A 25871-nucleotide genomic window follows, 5' to 3' on the forward strand; every position below is an offset into this window, starting at 1 on the left:
TGATCAGGTAGAGCAATCCTGACCAATTTTCTTTTCCTTAGCTTGGAGCCAGTCAAAGATCTTTCATTTTTATATCGTCGTATTGCATTCATGGTCCTTCGCATCCAATTAATTATTTTTGAAGTGTAGTGGTTCACTGTTGCTATGTAAATTGAGGTCATACAAAACTTTGCTGCCCGTGTCCTAACTCGCACCTAGTCCTGCTCACCCATCACCCCAGTGCTCGGCGACCAACATTGGCTCTCGGTTAAGCAACGCCTCGATTTCAAAAGTCTCACCCTTGTTTACAAATCCCTCCATCACCTCAATCCTCCCTATCTCTGTAATCTCCTCCAGCCCCACAACACCCCCGAGATATCTGCGCTGTCAAATTATGCCCTCTTGAGCATCCCTCATTATAATGGCTCAACCATTGGTGGCCGTGCCTTCAGTTGCCTAGGCCCCAAACTCTGGAACTCCCTCCCTAAACCTCTCCACCTCTCTTTCCTCCTTTAAGACGCTCCTTAAAACCTACCTCTTTGAACAAGCTCTTGGTCATCTGCCGTGATGTCTTCTTATGTGGCTCGGTGTCATATTTATTTGTTTTTTCTTAAAACTCTCCTGTGAAGCGCCTTGGGACATTTTACTACATTAAAAGTGCTATATAAATACAAGTTTTTGTTGTAAGCAAACCAGGGAACCAATTTATGCATAAGTACATCCCACAAGCAACAAATAAGGTTAATGACCAGTTCATCTAATTTGGATGATGTTCCCAGAGGGAGGAATCTTGGCCAAGACACCAGCAGAACTCCTTGCTCTTCTTTGAAGATTGCCATGGGATTTTTTTACATGCACTGGAACAGGTGCACTGGATGTCACTTTCATATGATATTTGAAAGATGATACATTGAAGAATCCGCCTAGATAATGTGCTCAAGTCATGGAGTGGGGCTTGAATCTACAACCTTCTGACCGTGAGTCAAGAATGCTACCAACTGAGCCAAAAATGAGTTGACTCAGCACAAAGCATAGAACCTGGGAGGTCCCTGCCTGCATGGATCAGTTGCTTGCTGCGGTTACTGGCTGAGTCATTTGGGAGCATTGTGAGACATTTTAATGCAATTTATGATTTATGTATCATAATCCATCAGTCAGGAAGGTAGAACAGTTGTGGTCACAGATTCATTCTCTGGGGCACCCATATCATACTAAGCAGGGAATGAGAAGTATATTGGTCACGATTAGTCCAAACAGTTTTACCTCTTTCCCCCCCTTGAATATGGCGTGCACGATATCGTGGCCAACTGAGAACTGAAGAAGGAGGCCAAGTTTTTTTCCCCGATTCATTCTTGGGATGTGGGCGTTGCTGGGCAACCCGGCATTTATTGCCCATCCCTGAGAAGCTAGCGGTGGCCTCCTTGACCCGCTAGTATTTGCGCTTGTGATTCTTTGGATGAGGAGATTTGTTGCCGTCCCTAACAAATGATAGATTGCAGTGTAACCTTTGGTAGTTGAAGGTCTCCGTGTGTAATAGAAGTAAGGGGAAGTATCTCTGCTTCTATACTGTGCTGGTGCCGCCAGCTCCTGATGCCATTGTCTCATACATGTGGCAGTAACGCCAAGTTACTGGGCCAGTGTTTCAGCAAGTCTGACCAAGTTATCTTTGGCGTAGCTGCTGGCATCTGGGAGCTGAGAGCACTGAGCTGAATTTTTATTGTCTTCCCTCCCCCGAAAGCATCCTGACCCTGAACCAATCTGAACCTCCGATAACCATTGAGTTCAAGTGTGAGCACATTTACTGCTTGAAGGCACTTTTTCTTTTCCTCCCTCCTCTCCCATCTGTAGATATTTATTTCTCCACTTCTTTCAATTTTAAAATTCTGCCCAGTAAAGGAGAACTGATAAGAGCGTATTGCAACCAGGCAATGGTCACGGACAATATTGTCGATATTGTGTATTTTTCAGGTTTTAATTATAGTCAGAAAACCAGGGGATAGGGAGGAAAATTGGACCCTCAAAAGCACTTGTGTTTATAGAGCATTTTTCATGTCATTGGGATGTGCGAAAGCACTTCAAAACCACCGAGCCAAGAAAACAAGCACGGGATTTTTGAAAAGCCTTTAAGATATACACTACTGTGGGCAAGAACATAAGGTCTTTATAAGGCTAATTTATTTCTGCATGACGTCAAGCACTGTAAAATCTGTCTACGCACGTCAGCTGTTTAAGTGAAAAACAATTTTTCCACATTACACAATTTTTTATCTCTCAACCCCTCTGGTACTTGTACAAAGTAATTTTTTAATGTTTTAAAATAATCCATAAGGAATGAAAAAGGAATGTTTAGATAACCAGAGGCTGTGGAAGAGAAAAAAACACCAATCGATAGAATTTTTCTCAGTGACCAAATGGACAGTTGTTTTTTAAAATTATTTATATTACTTACTTACATTGCACTAATTATTAATGATGAAGGAGGGAGACCGCCACATCCAGGTTGAACCTTTCTTATCCGGGATTCCCTTATCCGGCACCACCCCTCGTCCGGGACCATTCCCAGCCGCCGGGTGGCGCATGCGCAGAACGCGACCATCAAAATCCTACTCACCAATATAATCTTTCTCCTCAATCGGCTGCCTCCACCTTATCACCCTGCTGGAACTCCTGCAGCCACAGTCCTCGGGCTGGCCGCTCCTCCCCACAGCGCTCGCTCCGGGGGATCGGGCCGACTCATCTCGGCCCGCCGACTCCTCTGGGCCCGCTGGGGCCCGCCGACTCCTTGGGGCCCGCCGGCTCTTCGAGGCCCCCGGCACACTGATTGGCTGACTGACAGTCGGCCCAGCCAATCGGCGCGCGTACACACACTTACCCCAGCAACAGCACTTAAAGTCCACCCAAACACGTGACCTCCCCATATCTGGAAAAATCCCTCGTTCAGGACAGGGCAGGTCCTGAGGGTGCTGGATAAGCGAGGTTCAACCTGCTACAAGATAAATCGGGAAGCAATCTATTGACAGAGCCCCACCTTAAGTCTAAACTCCCCTCAGTTCTCCTTTGAAAGACTTGGGCTGTGAAAATGGAGTCCCAGAAAGCACGAGTGACATGTTTGTGATATCATCACCTGTACGTCACACAATGTCCACGATGACATCACAAACAATGCATCTTGGGGGACTGGAGTTTCAGTGTGGCAACCAGTGAGAATATGAGCTTTTTGAATTGAGAGATCGGGAGAAAATAATTTACCATCCGGGGAAAGAAAAAACTGAACTTATGATGGAAGTCAGTAATAATGAAGTTTATTGATCCCTAGCAGAGATGCATGAGCAAGCCCGTTGGTTTATTGTGACTGAATAAGTCAATTTTTAAAATTACAATGCAGTTGGGGATTTTTATTGGTATTTTATGGTTTGTATTCCTCAATTCTCAACATTTTACACTTGGGTATATTGGTCATTGGTGACTGATTAAATCAAATTCCATTATTTTATTGCATGAGATTCTGGGAATTGTACTGGTATATCAGAGATTGCATTCCCCAATTCCAACCATTTGTTCATAATACTGCAAGTCAATGGTCTTGTGTATGACAGATGATGTGTGTGAAGAGTGATATGATGTTGTATTCAAGCTGAAAAGTATGAATTTCACCATATCATGACCCGGCGATTTAAACTTCAAAGATAGAGTGTTGCCTTCGCATTGTATTAAAACCAACCTCTTGGTCATCTGTCCGAATAACTTCTTATGTGAAAAGAAGAAAGACTTGCATTTATATAGTGCCTTTCACGACCACCGTATGTCTCAAAGTGCTTTACAGTCAATGGAGTACTTTTAGAGTGTAGTCACTGTTGAAATGCAGCAGCCAATTTGCGCACAGCAAGCTCCCACAAACAGCAATGTGATAATGACCATTCTGTTATGTTGAATGAGGATAAATATTGTCCATGACACCAGGGATAACTCCCCTGCTTCTCTTCAAAATAGTGCCATAGGAACTTTTAAGAGAGCAGACAGGACCTTGGCTTAATGTCTCATCCAACAGCACAGCTCAGTACTGCACTGGAGTGTCAGTCTTGATTTTTGTGATCAAGTCCTCTGAGTGGGACTTGAACCCACAACCTTCTGACTTAGAGGCACGAGTGCTTCCCACTGAGCCACAGCTGACATTGTGTGGCTTGGTGTCAAATGTTGTTTGATAACGCTCCTGTGAAGTGCGTGAATGTTAAAGATGCTATCTAAATGCAAGTTGTTGTATTATCACCTCCTTAAACAATTGTTGAGTCATTCTATTTCCTGAAACAGCCTATCTACTAATTCATCATTTTGTTGGCAGCTGGTCCATTATCTGCTGCTGTTTCTTCTATTACAAGTTAAGATTAAAAATAGTGCTTGTCCATATGATCGGAGAGAAAGAAGAAGGAATTTACTTGTTGATTATTGCTCTTCAAAACTGCTCTGGCCGTTAGTAATTTTAATCTTTCTTTGTAGGTTTAACAATGGGGAGTAGTAAGAGCAAACTAAAAGACCCTTCTCAGAAGCCAAAGGCTGGAGACAACAGCATTTCATGCAGCACACAAAATCTACGCTATGGACTTGATCCAACGCATGAATCCCAGACAACTCCCGCGAAAGCTTCAGGTCTGGACAAGAACAGCTCCACTGTTGCACCGTTTGGAGGAACCACAGAATTAACGCTATTCGGAGGGGTTATTTCCTCAAATGTATCTTCGCCGTTGCAACGAACAGGCCAAATGGCAGGTTAGTACGGGGCATTGGAGCTGTGGTGTGATTGTGGGAGAAGGAGAGAGAGAATTTTTGATTCATTAGTAATCATAAATTAGTTTGAAAACACATTCTAATTTATAAAAATTGGGGAGCTTCCCTAATGATGGTGCTAAATGCTCTATGTAACACAAGTAGCTATGATCCAGCACATGCTAAATGCTCTATGTAACCTTAGCAAGTCATGATCCAGCACATAATTTTGGCTCATTGTAGGAAGAATATATTGGCCTTGGAAGGGGTGCAGTGCAGATTCACAAGAATGATACTGAGGCTAAAAGGGTTACATTATGAGGACCGATTACATAGACTAGGCTTGTATTCACTTGAAGATAGGTGATTAAGGGGTACCCTAATTGTGTTTATAAGATGATTAAAGGATTTGATATGGTAGATGGAGGGAAACTGATTCCTCTGGTGGGCGTGTCCAGAAGAAGGGGAGGGGGGGAGAATCACCTTAATATTGGAGCCGGGCCGTTCGGGGTGATGTCAGAAAGAACTTCTTCACACAAAGGGTGGTGGAAATCTGGAATGGTCTCCATCAAAAAGCTGTTGAGGCTGGGGATCAATTGAAAATGTCAAACCTGAGATTGATAACATTTTTTTTTATGGCAATGATATTAAGGGTTAAGGAGCCAAGGCGGGTAGATGGAGTTAAGATACAGATCAGCCATGATCTAATTGAATGGTAGAACAGACTTGAGAGGGCCGAATAGTCTACTCCTGTTCTTAAGTTCCTAGGAGTTGCTGCCCTTCAGCTGAAGGGTTAACCGAAGGGGCTACCTTCCTGTTCTGGTGGTGCACGTGGACGTTTATAATCCTCTGGCACTATTGGAAGAAGAGTACAGAGCTTCCTCGCTGTTCTGGACAACATTTCTTCCTCGGCCAACACCAGAAGCCAAAACCTGATTAATTTAGCATTTATTTCATTGCTGTTTGTGCGATCTTGATTTGCGCAAGATGGTTGCAGTGCTTACCCATATAACTACAGTAAGTGCGCAATGTAATTAATTCTGTGCGAATCACTTGGGGGTGTTTGGAAGATGTAATAAGGCATTATAAAAGTTTAAGTTTGTTCTTTTGGAACAAATTGAGTCACAAGCCACAGAGTCCCATGTTTCATTTTGGATCTGTACTGAGGTAGCTGATTTCAGTTGAACTGGCTGTGATGGAGCTTCAGTGCTCTTGGACTCGGGAGGGGAAAATTACTCAGGGTTGGCCATCTGCCTGTCCATGTGTACAGCTAGACAGTAGATGTCAGCAGCATTTTGAAACATGGAACATCAAAGCTGAGCCCAATCCTGTCAGAATTCAAAGAACACTTTTCCAGCAACAGGCACTGGATAGCAATCAGGAGTTGGAACCCAGGCGTTCTTTTCTCCTTCCCTTGTGCGGGGCTGCTGAATCTTCTGTCTGCTGTGGCTCAGTGGGTAGCCCACTTGCCTTTGAGTCAGAAGGTTGTGAGTTCAAGTCCCACTCCAGGAACTTGAGCAAATAAATCTAGGCTGACGCTCCCAGTGCAGTGCTGCACTGTTGGATGACATTTTAAACCGAGGCCTCCTCTGCCCTCTCAGGTGGACATAAAAGATCCCATGGCGCACTATTTCGAAGAACAGCAGGGGAGTTATCCCCAGTGACCTGGCTAATATTTATCCCTCAATCAACATAATAAAAACAGATGATCCGGTCATTATCACATTGCTGTTTATGGGAGCTTGCTGTGCGCAAGTTGGCTGCCATGGTTCCCACATTACAACAGTGACTACATTCCAAAAGTACTTCATTGGCTGTAAAGCGCTTTGAGACGTCCGGTGATCATGAAAGTTGCTATGTAAATGCAAGTCTTTCTGAAGTTACAACTCTTTAAAAACAAATGAATTACCTTGCAGTCAGCAGATAAAATGAAGTTACTGCAGGTCTTCCAAATGAAGAAGAGTACCTGTGGGTGTAGGCTTTTGGGGAAAGAAATAGCTGATATAAGGCTGATTTTGACACGAGCTTACAGATCTTGATGCTTAAATGCACTAGCCTATAATGATATCGCTGTCACAGTGGTGACATTGTTGCAAATCGGCTTAGAATGAGAGGTGCCTATGGAGCATACCTCTGTGCTGAAAAGCAGTGGTGTCTTGTTTCATCAAACGTTGTCTCATCACATCTCTGAGAAATGTCTCAAAGTGCTTCAGATACAATGATTTCCCCCCCCGCCGCCTCTCCCATGAGATTACACGACTGTGGGGGGAGGCAGAGAGGAAGAAGTGTTTAGTCAGGACTCTCCAGCCATCATGGTGTGGGACCGGCTTGATGGACCAGCTGGTCTTTTCCTGCTCACCAATATCAACAACAACTTGTATTTATATAGCGCCTTTAATATAGTAAAATGTCCCAAGGCGCTTCACAGGAGTATTATGAGACAAAAAAATTTGACACCGAGCTATATAAGGAGAAATTAGTACAAGTGACCAAAGGCTTGGTCAAAGAGGTAAGTTTTAAAGAGCGTCTTGAAAGAGAAAAAAAAGAGGTAGAGAGGTGCAGATGTTTAGGGAGGGAATTCCAGAGCTTGGGGCCGAGGCAACAGAAGGCACGGCCACCAATGGTTGAGCGATTATAATCAGGGATGCTCAAGAGGGCAGACTTAGAGGGGCACAGATGTCTCAGGGATGGGGGGGGGGGTGTGGGTTGTGGGGCTGTCGGAGATTACAGAGATAGGGAGGGGCAAGGCTATGGAGGGATTTGAAAACCAGGATGATAATTTTGAAATCAAGGCGTTGCTTAACCAGGAGCCAATGTAGGTCAGCGAGCACAGCTTTGATGGGTAAGTGGGTGTTGGTGCGAGTTAGGACATGGACAGCCAAGTTTTGGATCACTTCAAGTTTACGTAGGGTAGAATGTGGGAGGCCAGCCAGGAGTGCGTTGGAATAGTCACATCTAGAGGTAACAAAGGCATGAATGAGGGCTTCAGCAGTGGATGAGCTGAGGCAAGGGCGCAGACAGGTGATGTTACAGAGGTGGAAATAGCCGGTCTTTGTTATGTTGCGTATATGTGGTCGAAAGCTCATTTCAGGGTCAAATACGACACCAAGGTTGCGAACAGTCTGGGTCAGCCTCAGACAGAAGTTGGGGAGAGGGATGGAGTCAGTGGCTAGGGAACGGAATTTGTGGTGGGGACTGAAAACAATGGCTTTGGTCTTCCCAATATTTAGTTGGAGAAAATATCTTATGTTTGTATATAATTACTCTGAATTAAGAATAGTGACTGTTTTGTAGGCAAATGTAGCAGCCATTTTGCAAACAGGAAGATCCTACGAACCGCAGTGACATGAGTAGTGAATCTCTTTTTCACTGTTGAGGGAGGAATATTGACCAGACAATTTGAAAACATTGCTTTTTTTTAGTAGTGCCGTGGGACTTTTAACATCCACACAAACCCCTGAAAACCATTAGCATCTAGGGTTGCCAACTCTGGTTTGACATATTCCTGGAGATTTGTTCATGTGACATTTGATTGCATGACATTCGATCACGTGACACCACTCATGATGCTTAATCACATAGAAACATAGAAAATAGGTGCAGGAGTAGGCCATTCGGCCCTTCGAGCCTGCTCCACCATTCAATAAGATCATGGCTGATCATTCACCTCAGTACCTCTTTCCTGCTTTCTCTCCGTACCCCTTGAACCCCTTAGTCGTAAGGGCCATATCTAACTCTCTAGATAGCATTTGATTATGTGACATTTGCCCACTGATTGCAAATGAGAAACACCAAGTAAATACGCAGCAAGTTATGAAAATAAGAAATGAAACCAAAATCAAACCTAATTCAATTCTCTAACTCCCACACCCCAGCACTGGAGCCCAGCGTCGGGAAGGCTCTGTCCCTTTCAGGGGAGGCTCGGTCCTCAGAGAAAAGCATCAAAGCTGCCTGACTCCCAAATCAAAACACATTATATAACAGCGCACATCACGGGACAACATGAACTCTCCCTCACTGCAGTTTGTGTTTATCTCTTCCTTCAGTTTGTACTGCTCCCCTTCTCTCCCTCCCTTGCAGTTTGTGTTTCTCTCATCCTCCAGTTTTGTGTTGCACTCTCTCCCTGTCAAGTTTGTGTGTCTCTCTCCCTCGCTTCCCGGGATACTGCGCCTGTGCGAACCACTCAAGCAAGAACCATTTATATCGAGTTGCCAGCAACAGCGCTCGGGAGATCAATCACCCGTTCCGGTAGACTCCCGCTGGAAGCGGAGAGAGTTGAGAACCCTATTAGCAGCCCATCCGAAGGACAGGACCCGTGGCAATACAGCACGCCACTGGTACTGTACTGGAGTGCCTGCCTGCTTTTACTAATACTTTGGACTGAAAACAGGAAGAAGCTCCAAACTACTTCAAGAATGAAAGCAAGAGAAAGGAACACTTTGTTGGTGCAGGGCTCTCACAGATCGTGATCAGGAATAGGGATCGAGCCTGGTGGTATTTTTCTTCTCATGCAGAGGCCACTTGTAGAAGCTGTCCCGTCACATGAGCTGAGATTAGCTGAATCGACACAGGTCACAGATTGCACCTGGGTCATTGCTGAACTGTTTTCTTTTAAAGTGAGCGAGTCAGACACTGCCAGAAATGTTTTACAAATGGTGATACATTTACCCACTGAGCAATGCATAGAATTTTACAGCATAACATTCTGCCCATTGCACCTGTACCGAATCTCAAAAAGCTGACACAATGGTCCCACTCCCCAGCATTTTCCCTTCTAAAAATATTTATCCAATTCCCTTTTTAAAAAGTGCTATTATGATCGGAAATTACATGTCTGAACTTCATGATCATCATAGGCGGTCCCTCGTATCGAGGATGACTTGCTTTCATGCCAAAAAGGGATGAGTTCACTGATGTTTCAATGAAGGACCAAGTCTGATGAAAGCTAAGTTCCATCCAAATACTGTCCAAAGGGCTGCTGAGATCCTGATGGTACCTTGGGCAGAAGTTTCATGGAAAAATCTGGGAAATACCACCTGGTGGCAGAAATGATACTTACGCGTCGATTCTGGGCGGCAGTGTGCGGTAGCTCCCATTCTCGGCGGCAAATGCGATCCTCGGCAAAGTACAGCCGAGGATTGTCGAGCCCAGGGAGGGAGGAACTGATGGAATAAAAAAAGTTTCAAAACATAAAATAAAAACCACCATAAATCCTTCAGAGGACCCCATTCCCCTGAATCCCCGCAAAAGAAATAAAGAAAAGAAGTGGATTAACCTTTTTTTACAGAACTTCATACTTACCGTTGAGGTTAGAGCTGTTGCCACACGGCGGTCTTTTCCCCTGCTGCAGCGGAGGACCGCCCGGACCAAACTGGCACCTCGGCGGGCAGGAAGAGTCTTCTGGGCATTGTGCGCCAGCGGATGGTACCCAGCGGTCTTCTCTACCTGCCGGCGGAAGGCCTCCACCAAACTCGTTCAGAGGAGAGACTGCCCAGAAACCAGGGAGACCGCCCAGAAAACACGTCAGCAGTGGACGGTAAGTCCACCAATTTCGGGGCCCCTAATATTTCAGGTCACGAATTACATCCTGAAGGGTGGAAGATGCCTATGCGTGGATTTTTTAACGTGTGGTGGCCGTTGCACACCAGCCACCACATGGGCTTGACAGAGCTAGGTCTTGTCCAGTGGTAAGGATTAACTAAGACGAATGGAGACCAGCTCTGCTGCACGGACCTAGTGTGCACACATATCGCAGTGTGGGCTAGCCCATACTGCATGGAAGGAGCGGTGAGGCCAGAGCGAAGGAGCGGCGAGAGAACGGAGAGCGACGCGATCGGACCCAGGAGAGGCGCGAGCTCGGGGCCCAGAAGAGTAGCAGGTGGCTGTTGTCTGAATCCCTAGATGGTTACATCCTTGAAATGGTTCGTTCAGGATTAACTATTTCTAATACAGACTTGGTGTCTGTTCTTGCATGTCTGAACAACCTTTGGCATGAAAAGAAATTCTCCTAACATCTTCTGTTCTTCTTTTTCTGCTGATGAACTAATGCCCTCTAGTTACCGACTCACCAACAGCGGAAATAATTTCTCCCTATTTACTTTATCAAAACCCTATATAATTTGGACTATTGGAGGAACATCTTTGCCATTGATTATCCAAGATACATTTTCACTGTTCCAGATTCATTTTGATCCTTGTCATCCTCAATGTGTCTCACTTTCTCATAAAATAAGTGTTACGTATCATTCCATTTCTTGAACTGGCCATTGTACAAATAAATGTTACCGACTGTATCGGACAAGTGAAGCTCCATATAAGTCAGCCGGGGTTGTGTATGCTGTGTGATAACTGATCTCTGTGTATCAAGTATGCAAATGCACAGTATGAAGCCCGGCTGAATGGACACTGCAGCTTATCTTTATTTGGATGATCCACAATGGGAAATAATGGGCAACGGAAAATGAAAAGTAATTTCCCTCTGTTGCACTTATTTTCGAATATATCCTGTACAAATGAAGATCTGTTGTAGAGTACTGTGCCCATCAAATTGATTTTGTATTTCAAGAGATACTCGTCTGTCTGATCGATGACACAAATGTAGAGGGATCAATATACAATGCACATAACCTCCTTCACGGCCAGCCTTCCTTAATATCGGGAAAGAAAGTGTTTGCTGACTAGTGTGTAGTTTTCGTTTGAATTTTAGAAATTATTCACCATAAAATATATGCAGGGATTGGGTAGTACAGTTGATTGTAGAACACTGTTCTTTTATCTCTGAGCTCTGATTAGATGAAAATCTTCCCTCACCTGTTGGCTGCCAGGCCTCTTCATTTAAGTTTCTAGTAGGCATGGCTTGTAGGTGAAAAATTGCCCAAATTTTGTACCAGTCAGCTTGGCTCAGTTGGTTACACTTTCACCTCAGAGTCCAAAGGTTCAAGCCCCACTGTGGGCTTGAGCACATCAGCTACACCTCAGTGCAGCACTCCTTGGAAAAAATGCAACATCCCCACCGACTTTTGGGAATCCTTGGCCCAAGTCCGCTCAAAGTGGAGGAGGAGCATCCGAGAAGGCACCGAACACTTTGAGTCTCTTCGCCGGGAGCACGCGGAAACCAAGTACAAACAGCGGAAGGAGCGCAGGACAAATCAAGCACCCCACCCACCCGTCCCTCCAACCACCGTCTGCCCCACCTGTGACAGAGACTGTAGATCCCACATCGGTCTCATCAGTCACTTTAGAACTCATTTTAGTGTGGAAGCAAGTCATCCTCGACTCCGAGGGTCTGCCTAAGAGAAAGAGAGACTGTGGGAGTGTTGCATTGTCAGAGATGCTGTCTTTTGGATGAGACATTAAACCGATGTCCTGTCTGTCTGCTCAAGTGAATGTATAGGATCTCGTGGCACTATTTGAAGAATAGCATGGAGTTCTCCCAACAACCTGGCCAACATCGCTTCCTCCACACCAACAAAAGCATATCTGGTTATTCATTCACTTGCTGTTTATGGGACCTTCCTGTTTGCAAATTGGCTGCCGCATTTGGCTGCATAACAAAAGGCTACACTGCAAAAGTAATTTGTTGGTTGTAAAATTCTTTGGAAGATCGTGAGGGCATGATAAGATGTTATTATAAATGCAAGTCTTTTCCTCTTTATTTTCCACAAAATTGTTGATCTGATTTAGAAAGGGTGGTCAGTATAGAATATGAAGTGCTCCATTCATGTAGTGGAGGGTCTGCTTTTTGAGTTGGGATTAAAGCATAAAGCATATTGTTGAGCCAGAACCCAGGAAGCATTACTCTACATCTAAATCGTCACATCTCTGACCAGGAACTGCTTGATGCCATTGTTTGCAATCAAAATATGCCCTAATTCCTGGTGTTAACATCACTCACCTTGCTGAGCATAAAAGTGCAAATCTTCACAATGATCAGAAATGCACACACAAATTGGCTTCTGGTGATTCAGCAAACTATTCTTAATCTGAATCTTTTCTCAACCTTTCTTTTCTGGGTGAGGTACACACTGTTTGTGTGCATCTCATCTTCATATCCCGTTTAAAAATACCCATGGTAATAACTGTTAAGAATCTTGACCTGATTTTTGCAATGCTGTGCACATAAATAAATTGCAGAGCTCAGTTTTAAAATGAATGATGTTGATGGCATGGAGACTATCGAGCCGATCTTTAGTGGAGGGGAATGAACATTCAGGTGCTGAGGGTTTGATATAGAGAGAATTAATTTGCAGCTGCTGAGCATGTCATTGAGTTAGTAGATCATCAGCAAATCGGGCAAGTAGCTTCCATATTGATTTGGCTTTCCCCCTCTGGCTCTGCTGCAGTGTGCTGTGTCTCTGTGATTCAGCATCAGGCTCCAATGTCTGGAACAAATTGTTTTTGCTGGGGATTTTATTTCTGTTTTTTTTCCAATGTTAAAATTCAGGCACAAATGTGTCATTACAGCTTGGATCCAAAATACGGTCCCTACGTCTGCTGTTTAAATGTTATCAGAGTAGTATGGGATATGGTAGCATAGTGCATATGTTACTGGACTAATAATCCAGGGGCCTGGACTATTGATCCGGAGACATGAGTTCAAATCCCACCATGACAGCTGGGGAATTTCAATTCAAATAATTAAATGAATCTGGAATTAAAAAGCTAGTATCAGTAGTGATAATATTTGATCATAATGATCAGTGACAATGGGCTCAATTTTCCCCAAGCCTGTTTTCTGGCATATTGCCAGAGTTGCGCTGCTTATTTAGGTCAAGAAATGCGGCAGAAAAACTTGTCTGAAGTTTCCTCGATGTTTGTGCTGAAAGCACAGCGTGGCCAGTCGCCTCGGGAGGTGGAGCCTGCGGTCTGCATTGGAAAAAGGAGCCGGGCCTTCTGCGCATGCGCGGGGGGGAAAACAATGGTGTTCTTGATGTCGCTGAAACGGCCGCGCATGCGTAGTAGTGACCTCTCTCTCCCTCGCCCCTCCACGGGCATCAAGCCTTCAGATCGGCTGTCTGTGACCCTCTCCAGTTCCCGAGTGAGCTGCCTTCCTGGTCCGCTGTGGCCCCCGAGAGTGCGCCGGTCCCGGTCCGCTGTGGCCCCCGAGTGCATGCCGATCAGTTTGCTCCCTCCCCCACCGAGCCTCTCCGGTCCCGAGTGAGTGCCGGTCTAGGTCCGCTCCGCTTCCCGCCCCAAGTCCAGGCCGAATGGCCTCCAATGTACTTACCAGCGCTGATTTCTTTAACTGCCCGCGTGTTTTCTCGAGCGGCCACCGGCCTAAGTAGAAATGGAGTAACTGTCAGCTGGCTAAAGTTCCCTAAATGGCCAGAATTGGTGTAGGTGGCTGGTTACGTCAACATTTGAGGGAAAAAAAACCCGTAACTAACTGAGTTACATTGGTGCAAATTGATTGGGGAAACTGGGGATTTTTAAGTTAGGCCAGAAAAAGCAGCCTGCTCAAAAAAGAAAACGCCGCAAATAGTGGGGAAAATTATTTCCAATAAAACTGTCGGATTGTTGTAAAAAAAACATGTTCACTAATATCCTTTAGGGAAGGAAATCTGCTTACCCTGTATGTGACTCCAGACTTACAGAAATGTGATTGACTCTGACCTGCCCTCTGAAATGGTCAATAAATGCTGGGGACTTCCACATCTCGTGAATGAATAAAAGATACTTGGGGATTGGAAGTAATTATGGGGACGGTAACAACAGGGAAACGTGATTGAAGGTCAAGAGGCCTAAGTCCTATGGGGTGATTTTCCAAACATGCCGAGCGTCACCCAGCAGGAAAACATATTGTGAATTCAGGCATTGTGCCCCATCTCCCGCCCCTCACGCAGTCCCAGACTGAAAACCACGGTGGGCATAGACCCGAACTCCAGAAATGCTTTCTTGCTGGGCGAAGCATTTCACGTTATATTATCTTCAAATAATCCCAGAGCTTTCTGATGCCAATGCTGGCCCTCCTTTCTTCAAATACGCATGATTTCAATGAAATGAAAATTAGTCGACTTCTACAACGGGCAGGCGATCCGTTCGCGAGAATGGCGCCCAAGCTCCAAGTTTCTCTCAGTTTCCAAGCTTTTGGTCACCTGTCCTAATATCTCCTTATGTGGCTCAGTGCCAAATGTTGTTTGATAACACTCCTGTGAAGCACCTTGGTTCGTTTTACCACATTAAAGGCGCTATATAAATGCGCGTTGTTGTTTAAAGAATTCCCAGTACTTTTTCAGAAATCTTGTCCATTAAAGATCATAAATTTCTATTTTCCTAACCAAGCTGTTGATTACCCACACTCTTTGTCAACACCGTGTTCAGTGATGTGTTGTAAATTGAAATCACTGTAGAAAGATATACTGTTGGGAAGATGTCTTTTTCACATTCTGCGCCCAAACGACTCACCATCCATAGGTGATGAAAAGGCAAAAATGTGATGGGCCTGGATGTAACATTGGCTGGTAATGTTGCTGTCCTTTTATTGCAGTAAGTTTATGTGTCCTCTGCCATTTTGCACCGGGGCCCAAACAGATGAAAATGCCTGGCCATCTGCCCATATTTGGGCAAACTGTTAATTGGGAGGGGGTGGTTGGCTTGTTCCTGATCTTTGTCCAGTGAGCACATCAGCAATGCTTGGGGTTGTTAAATGTTCCTCCTGCTGTCAGTAATTGGAGCCATGCGCTTTACAGGGAGGGACTCCAGCCATATCTAGTTATGGCAACTCAGTAAAGTTGAAATAAAAAGTTAGTTTTCTGGACCAGATGTTCTTTCCTGCTCTTCAGTAATCGGCTCACCTCCAGAAGGATAAAATGGGTGCAGCAGATGGGGCTGTAACAGCTTTCTGCTAGTTGTAAAGCTGCACCACCTGAAGATTCATAATTCCAACGTTAATTGCTTAAGGGAATAAAGATATAACCACAGTGCATTTTAGCCAAACAATTTGGCAGTTCTGACACATTTGAGTTCTCACCAAGAAGCTAAATGTGTGGTAACAGGTAGTAACTCTGTCACTGCACATTAATTGAGTATTAACCTTTACCCATTCACCTACACTTGCTCCTGAGAGTAAATATTTCTCTTCCATTGCTTATAGCTTTTGCTTGATAACTGCTTTTTCAGCAGCAATCAAAGTGAGAAACACACAAATTTACTTAACTTGCACATGTTTGCCATTGAAAAGTGGTGTTAAAGCAACACTGGATGCAATCAGCATGGATCCAGTGGCAAGCAGTTAGGAGATATTGCTAAAAGGATTATTATGGTAGCCGCCACAGCAAGGGTATCACACCTTCAATGAGCTTCCTACTTTACAACATTGATTACACTTCAAAAGCGCTTTGTGATGTCCTGAGGTCGGGAAAGGCACAACAAAAATGCAAGTTCTTTTTCTTTATGGTAGATACTTGCTGGAGAAGGAGCAGCAGAAACAGCAGGAGCTAGCAGCCTGTGAGGTCCAAGGTCATAGGAGGGGGACTTGCAACTGCCTATAGGGTCAGCATGAGTACCATGGACGTGCCCCTTACTGGACATCCATGTGTAGAAAGACTTTGTGATCGTAGACCTGTGTAAGATACAATCTAGGAACCAAACCTGCAGCCCTGGAACGACATGTGAATGGCACTCTCAGTGAAAGTTAACAACACACTCAATGTCAATGCCATTGGATGGTTCCAGACACCAAGAGGAAACATCAGTATCCAGTTAACCACTTCATCGCTGAGATGATGTCGATATACATCAAGTTAACAGTAGCATGCAGCACCAGCTAAGAGCAGTCAGGGGGTGTTCGCTGAGTACAGGACACCATTAACTGTACTCACATTGCTACTTGTGCACCTGCAGACAGCGCTCTCCCTATTATCAGGGCCACTGGAAAAAAAGATAGTGGCAAAAATTGCAGGGATTTTTCCTCAATTCTTGTGGAGAAATTTCCAGTTATTTTGAATTTATATTCATACTCTTCTCTTGCTCAATCTGATTGGTTACATTTATTTTCCTATGGCTTCCGACTCATGTGGAATTCTCTCCACCCATTGCTCATTCAGTTTGTACTGACAATCCTCTCCCCCTGCCGCCCAGTTCATACTGGCACTCTTCTCCCCCTCTGTCCCTTTCGCCCTTCCCAGTTCATGGAGGCAGTGCACGTCAAATTCGCTGCTCAACACTGCCCCAGCCTTGTCCCTGCAGGTATTGCAGCTCTGGGGAGTGGTATATTGTTGCACACTCTGAGTGGGAATTGCTCATGTCACAAGATGGAAGATAGAATGCGGCTGGTTTCTGGGAGGTATGGGTTCCCACTCCCAACATAGTTGATGGCATCTCTGTGGATCCCCAGCTCCGACAAGAAAGAACTTACAATTGTGCACAGTTGTTAAGCAGAAATAATATACAAAAGACTTCTATGTCAGCCATGGCTCAGTGGGTAATACTCTCGCCTCTGAGTCAGAACGTTGAGGGTTCAAGTCCCACTCCAGAGACTTGAGTACAACAATCTAGGCTGTCACTTTCAGATGAGACGTTAAACCGATGCCCCATCTGCTGTCTCAGGTAGATGCAAAAGATCCCATGGCACTATTTCGAAGAGCAGGGGAGTTATCTCTGGTGTCCGAGCCAATATTTACCCCACAATCAATATAACAAAAACAGATTATCTCATCATTATCACATTGCTGCTTATGGGAGCTTGCTGTGCCCACCCAGTGAGTTTGAAGATTTTGCTGCATTTGCACGGTAAATAAGAATTACATTTGCTGCAGTAAGTTATGGCTGGTGCTTAACATAAGGACCCTTTTAATTACAAGATTTCTGTTCCTGCAATCCCACACTCAACTTCTCTGGCCCAGAAAAGGCAACAGTTGAAACTGCAGGTAGTAAATTATTTTTGGAAGATTTTAAAATGTAAAATTTTTAATTAAAAAAAAATCCTACCTTTCCTTTGTCTATTTTTTCTCTCTCTTAATCCAATCTTTATTTCCCTCTTTTTCTTTATTTCTCTTTCCATACCTAATTTAACTGTAATTCACTCTCTTTCCTTCTCCTCTGTTTATTTCTCTACACTTAAATCTCATTGGTTAAGAAGATAGACTGTTGGTCCCGTTGTTAACAAAGGTCCCCGATGACTCAGAGCTGAAGGGTGAACGATGATGCCTCTGCAAGGAATTGCAGTGCGTGCTCAAATGTTACGGCCTTGTGACTTTGCTTCAAGATGCCATTAGCAGAATTGCACTGCCACCATCAATCAGTGCATTTACCGGCCCCTGGAAGACCAATGATGCTGTGTTCATACTCTATTTATTTGTTACAGCTCACTGGACGGGCATTGGGACCCTGCGGGAGCTACTCACAGTTACCCTATTCATTCTGGCTCATGCCGGTTTGAGACTCCATTTTGGGTTGTATAAAAAGCACAGTTAAGTGAAGTTACTTTTCTCCTGGCTCAGTTTGTCAGTTATTTCCGCGTACACAACAAACGACAGTCGGGAAGGCTTCAGTTAAAATATATATGGATCTTCTAGACTGCAATTCCCAGCAACAAAAAAAACCCATCGTATTTAGCTAACAGTTGACGCTGCTGGGCGAGACCCACATGTTGGCAACCCGAGGTACAACAGGTTAAAAGCAGCTAGAATCTCCACATTGCTGTGCAAGAAATCCACCTGTCCATTCTTGTTTGGTTGCAATTGACGCTGTGCTGACAAAATTACATTTTCAGAATTTGCCTGTTTCAGAGCTGTGCCGGCCTGTGATTCTAGGCATGTTGTTAATTAAGGAAGAAAAACTGGCATCATCCAGATGAATGCTATCTCTGAAGTGTACAAATGGTGGCCAAGAAATTGTGAGGATGATAGTTTTGCCTTGAATACTGCTGGCAGAAACCCAATTGCAAAAGTTTCTGTTGGAGAGCACAAAGATTATCGTCATCTCCCATTGCAATCTGGCAGCGTTAATATTTTAAAGGATGGGGACACGTGGCACTTGCACTGCTCCAGTGGCTGCATTTCATTTACCAATAAAAGCGATGGACACTGAGTGCGGAGAAATCTACCTTTTGAGACTATAATTGAAACACCACACAGAAAACCAAAACCCATGGCCTGAGAGTGCCGGCAGGCCAGAAACGAGATGACCTTTTTCTTAGTTTGAGGGGAGCCTTTCCTTACCTCTCGACCACCCACATCCCCACACAAACCCACAGATGTTCTAGTGTTATTGTGGCCAGCATCTTTTCCACAGTAAATGTCATCACCACAGGTGCGAAAGGAAATGCTCCATTTGCCCCAGTGCTGGGACTGCAAATTAATTAGCATTGCGGCCAACAGTGTTTTCTGGACAATGCAAGCAAGCCTCTGATCTGTGTCTGTGATCTATCTAGAAGGCTGATAGTGGCTTTTAGAACTAGAATTCTTTTTACCCCGCAGTTTCTGAAACTTAAAAGCATTGAAACGCACAATCTAGCTGTGTGTGACCCTTGTGTGCATGAGAAGTTCGAAATTACGATAAAACCCTTTCCAGTGTAGTGCCCTGTAATGTGCTGCATTGTGCATTACATTACTGCACATTAACACCAATATTATTGTGGGTGTTGTGCCCAGTGACATTGGAACTGTGATGATCCATTTTTCTGCAATAGTTCTTAAATTGTTCTGCATTTTCTGCTGCTTGCTTTTTTAAAATGAAAATGCAGCTTTTCAATTTGCTAGCAACTCCTTTTATTTCACATAGTTCCTTTTTTCCCATATAAGGCTGTATTTTGTGGGGTGTTTTTTTACGGGGGAAGGAGTCTCAACCAAGTTTTACGATGCTCTCATCACATGGGCTGTTTTTTGTTGAAGAACCATATCAAGGCACTTGCCTAGAAATTGGATCTTGCTGCGCCTGTTTTACAGGCGTAAAATGGACGACTAAGGATCCAATATGGCAGCGTGCGCTGCCCACAATATTGGCTAGGGCTCCCCTGTAGGCATCCAGGGCACATGACTGAAAATGGCGTTCGTCCCATGGCGTATGTAAATTCAAGCCGCTTTGCCAAATTGGACTGGGAATGATCGTAGCAAATGCTTATACGTGCTGCAGTCAATTCCTTTAGGCGTTCAGCTGCCAAACCAGTGGTCCTTAAAGGGATGCCTGGAGATTGCCACCTATAAAGTAAGTATTTTTACTTGCCTTATTGTGGAGCCAGGAAGAGCAGGAATGTGCCTGCTGACTCCACATTAAAACCACAGGCCTTGAATGGCTCCCGCAGCACACTGATACTATCCTGGTGTTAAACGTGGCTCAGTGGTACTACTCTTGCCTGTGACTCAGAAGGTTGTGGGTTCAAGTCCCACTCCACAGATTTGAACACAAAATCTAGGCTGACTGAGGGAGTGCTGCATTGTCGGAGATGAGACATTAAACCGAGACCCCTACTGCTCTCTCAGGTGAACGTAAAAGGTCCTGTGGCACTTTTCAAAGAAGAACAGGGAAGTTCTCCCTGGTGTCCTGGGCAATATTTATCCCTCAACCAACATCAACAAAATAGATTACCTGCTCATAATCACATTGCTTTTTGTGGGACCTTGCTGTGCGCAAATTGGCTGCTACGTTTCCTACATTAGGGACATTTAGTATGCATTACACTGTGATGGTGTACCTTCGGGCACGGTAATATTTCTAGGCCACTGTATCTGTATTCCTTCCATGATGAGAACCTGCTTTTCTGCATCATTGACAAAAACACGGTCATGTTTTATGTAACATTATTTTTCATTTGCAAGCCAGGCAATTTTGGTGATTAAACACCCTTTAATAGATCCAGCAGTACTAAGGTAATAAAGTAGGTGATGAAACATGGTAACTCACTGATATATTCACAGAGCACAGTACACACAGCTTTCTATAATGGCAGACAGCATCTCAGAAGTTCCGGAAGCTTCTGGTCAGCTGACTCATTTATTCACCTTTAGTTGCAGTAACACAATACGTCTACATCCACAGTGTGGAGCTACAACATTACAAGCTTACAGACATTACACTCACTAAGGAACATAATCTGATCATCAAATGCTGATTCCTGGTCCCTGCTATTTGATCAATAGTGGCCAGATGAAACTATCTTACCAAGGTTCCAAGGAGCAGATGGTGACTCGAAAAGGGAGCTTGACAAATACAATGTGAAAGCAAACCAACTTGTTTTTTTCTCTCAAAAACAATAAATAAATAAAATTGGCTGGCATTAATATTTGCCTTTATTAGTCGAGGCATGAAATACAAGAACGAGGAAGTTATGCTTTTTGAACCGTATAAAAAAACTGCTTAGGTACTGTGTGCAGTTCTGGTCACCACATCACAGAAAAGATGTGATTGAACTAGAGGAGGAGGAGATTTACGATGATGTTGACAGGACTGGAAAATTTTAACCATGAGGAAAGATTGGATAGGCTAAGTTTGTTTTCTTTGGGGTGTATAAAATTATGAAGGGCCTAAATCGAGTGGATAAGAAGGACCTATTTCCCTTAGCAGAGGGGTCAACAACCAGGGGCCATAGATTTAAAGTATTTGGTTGGTAGAGGCGAAAACCTTCGCAACATTTAAAAAGTACTTGGATGTGCACTTGGAAGTGCCGTAACCTGCAGGGCTACGGACCAAGAGCTGGAAAATGGGATTATGCTGGATAGCTATTTGTCGGCCGGTGCGGACACGATGGGCCAAAATGGCCTCCATCGGTGCTGTAAATTTCTGTGATTCTAGGATTCTATAAAAGCTTTTTGGCAAAGCGCTGATTTCATTGTCTCTTTCTGTCTCTCTTTCCAGGTGGAGTCACCACATTTGTGGCACTGTATGATTATGAGTCCAGGACAGCAAGTGACCTTTCCTTTAAGAAAGGAGAGCGACTGCAGATTGTTAACAACACGTAAGCATGAAATTAGCTTACCTCACTGGCATCTGTTGTGGCTATAGCGTTTGCTGAACGTCAATAGATAGTTTCATTCAGGTTACACCCCCCCACATGATCATTTTAATCTTTATTGTCAGCTAACCTGGCTGGTGTTGGTTTCAATCTTCCAGACCAACCCAGCTCTATATTAAATTAATATAACTATTTAGGGTTGAGTTTTGAACTGAATATTCGGTGTCTGAAGTTAGCCAATTTGCTAAAAATTTAAATTTTGGCCCAATTTAGGTGGCTTAGATTTGACTATTCTGTCACTTTAAGAAAATTCTGCATACCCGGAATAGCCGGTCAAATATTTAGTATTCGCCCTCATATTAGCAACCGTCAGATATTGCCAAATGCCATTAAATTGTTGAACAAGTTAAAGATCCTTGAAAGCTATTTTGGCATCTAAACCATCAAGGAACTCTGTGTTCCTGTCATTCTGTTCACTTGCCATCGAGGGAGTCTCTCCCACTGACTGCTAACCTTGCAATTACTGTATCACTTTTGACATAATCAAAATTTTAGTGTTTGAATTAATCTGAACATTCATCCCTAATGATTTTTTTTTTATCCCTCTGTGCCTTTCTCAATCGTTTTACCTAAACATTCAGTCTATTACTGTTCAATTTACTGTTGACCATTTGGGAAATTCAGTTTAGTGTTTGACCTGCAGTGACAGGGTCCAATTGTAACCACTTTTCGAATATTCTTCAATGGTTTTATTAAAGAAACATTCTTTATGTTTTTATATTTTATTTGCACACCATATCAGCTAAACCTAGAACTGAGCAGATTGCTTAATAACAATTTTACTTGTAAAGCACCTTCTCATGTCTATGAAAAACATCTCAGAACTACGCACAAATAACTTCTGAAATGCAGTCGCTGTAGTTGAATATTTCTACCAATTTGTCCACAGCAAGATCCTACAAACAGCAGTTAGATGAGTCACCAGTTAATCTGTTTTGGTGGTGGTGGCTGAGTGTTGAACTCCTTTTTCTTTTGAATAGTGACTTTGATCTTAAACCTCCACTTGAACAGGCAGACGGGGCGTCTAATGATCGCACCTACTGCACCGAATGTAAATTTCGATGATGTGCTCGAGCCCTGGCGGGGCTTGAACCCACAACTATCTGACTCAGAATTGAGAGTACTACCAACTGAGTCAAGCTGATGCCTAAGTAGCTGTAGGAGTTTTGAATTTACTAAAAGACCTGAAATTAGTCCCCGACTGGCTTGTTTGGTAGGGTCACCAGCAGAAGGGAGAGTAGCCAGTCTGGGAAAGGATCTTACGCTGCATAACTGTGTCAGCTGTGGCTCAGTGGGTAGCGCACTCACCTCTGAGTCAGAAGGTTGTGAGTTCAAGTCCCACTCCAGGAACTTGAGCATATAAATCTAGGCTGATGCTTCAGTGCAGTGCTGCACTATTGGATGACATTTTAAACCGAGGCCTCCTCTGCCCTCTCAGGTGGACGTAAAAGATCCCATGACACTATTTCGAAGAACAGCAGGGGAGTTATCCCCAGTGTCCTGGCCAATATTTATCCCTCAATCAACATAACAAAAACAGATGATCCGGTCATTATCACATTGCTGTTTATGGGAGCTTGCTGTGTGCAAGTTGGCTGCCGTGGTTCTCACATTACAACAGTGACTACATTCCAAAAGTACTTCATTGGCTGTAAAGCGCTTTGAGACGTCCGGTGATCGTGAAAGTTGCTATGTAAATGCAAGTCTTTCTGAAGTTACAACTCTTTAAAAACAAATGAATTACCTTGCAGTCAGCAGATAAAATGAAGTTACTGCAGGTCTTCCAAATGAAGAAGAGTACCTGTGGGTGTAGGCTTTTGGGGAAAGAAATAGCTGATATAAGGCTGATTTTGACAAGAGCTTACAGATTTTGATGCTTACATGCACTAGCCTATAATGATATCGCTGTCACAGTGGTGACATTGTTACAGATCGGCTTAGAATGAGAGGTGCCTATGGAGCACACCTCTGCTGAAAAGCAGTGGTGTCTTGTTTCATCAAACGTTGCCTTATCACATCTCTGAGAAATGTCTCAAAGCGCTTCAGATACAATGATTTCCCCCCCCACCCCCCCCCCACCTCCCATGAAATTACACGGCTGTAGGGGGAGGCGGAGAAGAAGAAGTGTTTAGTCAGGACTCTCCAGCCATCATGGTGTGGGACCGGCTTGATGGACCAGCTGGTCTTTTCCTGCACATCAATATCAACAACAACAACTTGTATTTATATAGCGCCTTTAATATAGTAAAATGTCCCAAGGCGCTTCACAGGAGTATTATGAGACAAAAAATTTGACATCAAGCCATATAAGAGAAATTAGGACAAATGACCAAAAGCTTGGTCAAAGAGGTAAGTTTTAAAGAGCGTCTTCAAAGAGAAAAAAAGAGGTAGAGAGGCGGAGATGTTTAGGGACGGAATTCCAGAGCTTGGGGCCGAGGCAACAGATGGCACGGCCACCAATGGTTGAGCGATTATAATCAGGGATGCTCAAGAGGGCAGACTTAGAGGAGCGCAGGTGTCTCGGGGATGGGGGGGTGGTGTGGGTTGTGGGGCTGTCGGAGATTACAGAGATAGGGAGGGGCTATGGAGGGATTTGAAAACAAGGATGATAATTTTGAAATCAAGGCGTTGCTTAACAAGGAGCCAATGTAGGTCAGCGAGCACAGCTTTGATGGGTAAGTGGGTCTTGGTGCGAATTAGGACATGGACAGCCAAGTTTTGGATCACTTCAAGTTTATGTAGGGTAGAATGTGGGAGTCCAGCCAGGAGTGCGTTGGAATAGTCAAGTCTAGAGGTAACAAAGGCATGGATGAGGGCTTCAGCAGCGGATGAGCTGAGGCAAGGGCGCAGATGTTACAGAGGTGGAACTAGGCGGTCTTTGTTATGTTGCGTATGTGTGGTCGAAAGCTCATTTCAGGGTCAAATATGACACTAAGGTTGCGAACAGTCTAGGTCAGCCTCAGACAGAAGTTGGGGAGAGGGATGGAGTCAGTGGCTAGGGAACGGAATTTGTGGCGGGGACTGAAAACAATGGCTTTGGTCTTCCCAATATTTAGTTGGAGAAAATATCTTATGTTTGTATATAATTACTCTGAAATCCAGTGACTATTTTGTAGGTAAATGTAGCAGCCATTTTGCAAACAGGAAGGTCCTATGAACCGCAGTGACATGAGTAGTGAATCTCTTTTTCACTGTTATTGGTTGAGGGAGGAATATTGACCAGACAATGGGAAAACATTGCTTTTTTTAGTAGTGCCGTGGGACTTTTAACATCCACACACACTCCTGAAAACGATTAGCATCGAGGGTTGCCGACTTTGGTTTGACATATTCCTGGAGATTTGATCATGTGACATTTGATTGCATGGCATTCGATCACGTGACACCACTCATGATGCTTAATCACATAGAAACATAGAAAATAGGTGCAGGAGTAGGCCATTCGGTCCTTCGAGCCTGCTCCACCATTCAATAAGATCATGGCTGATCATTCACCTCAGTACCCCTTTCCTGCTTTCTCTCCGTACCCCTTGAACCCCTTAGCCGTAAGGGCCATATCTAACTCCGTAGATAGCATTTAATCATGTGACATTTGCCCACTGATTGCAAATGAGAAACACCAAGTAAATACCGATTCAACAAAACATCACCGCTATAAGGAACTTCTAACTAAAGATTTCGTACAGTTTTAGGACTTTTTAACAATACGCAGCAAGTTATGAAAAAAAAATGAAACCAAAATCAAACCTAATTCAATTCTCTAACTCCCACACCCCAGCACTGGAGCCCAGCGTCGGGAAGGCTCTGTCCCTTCAGGGGAGGCTCGGTCCTCAGAGAAAAGCATCAAAGCTGCCTGACTCCCAAATCAAAATACATTATATAACAGCGCACATCACGGGACTACATGAACTCTCCCTCACTACAGTTTGTGTTTCTCTCTTCCTTCAGTTTGTGCTGCTCTCCCTCCCTTGCAGTTTGTGTTTCTCTCTTCCTCCAGTTTTGTGTTGCACTCTCTCCCTGTCAAGTTTGTGTCTCTCTCTCCCTCGCTTCCCGAGATACTGCGCATTTGCGAATCGCTCAAGCAAGAACCGTTTATATTGAGTTGCCAGCAACAGCGCTCGGGAGATCAATCACCCGTTCCGGTAGACTCCCGCTGGAAGCGGAGAGAGTTGAGAACCCTATT

General features: G+C 44.2%; 1 protein-coding gene across 2 annotated transcripts in view; it reads left to right on the top strand.

Annotated features, from left to right (window-relative positions):
- The window catches only part of LOC139277587 (proto-oncogene tyrosine-protein kinase Src), a 178249-nt gene that overhangs the window by 95308 nt on the left and 57070 nt on the right, over positions 1-25871 (top strand). The window contains exons 2-3 of one of the 2 annotated variants that reach the window (XM_070896262.1): positions 4474-4743; positions 21532-21631. In XM_070896262.1, the coding sequence (XP_070752363.1) occupies positions 4482-4743; positions 21532-21631 (362 nt within the window). In that variant the 5' untranslated portion in view covers positions 4474-4481. Of the gene's footprint in view, positions 1-4473; positions 4744-18121; positions 18342-21531; positions 21632-25871 lie in introns of those variants that run through there. The other variant, XM_070896263.1, reaches the window with a different exon arrangement.

This window comes from Pristiophorus japonicus, chromosome 12 (assembly GCF_044704955.1).
Source record: "Pristiophorus japonicus isolate sPriJap1 chromosome 12, sPriJap1.hap1, whole genome shotgun sequence".
NCBI lineage: Eukaryota > Metazoa > Chordata > Chondrichthyes > Pristiophoridae > Pristiophorus > Pristiophorus japonicus.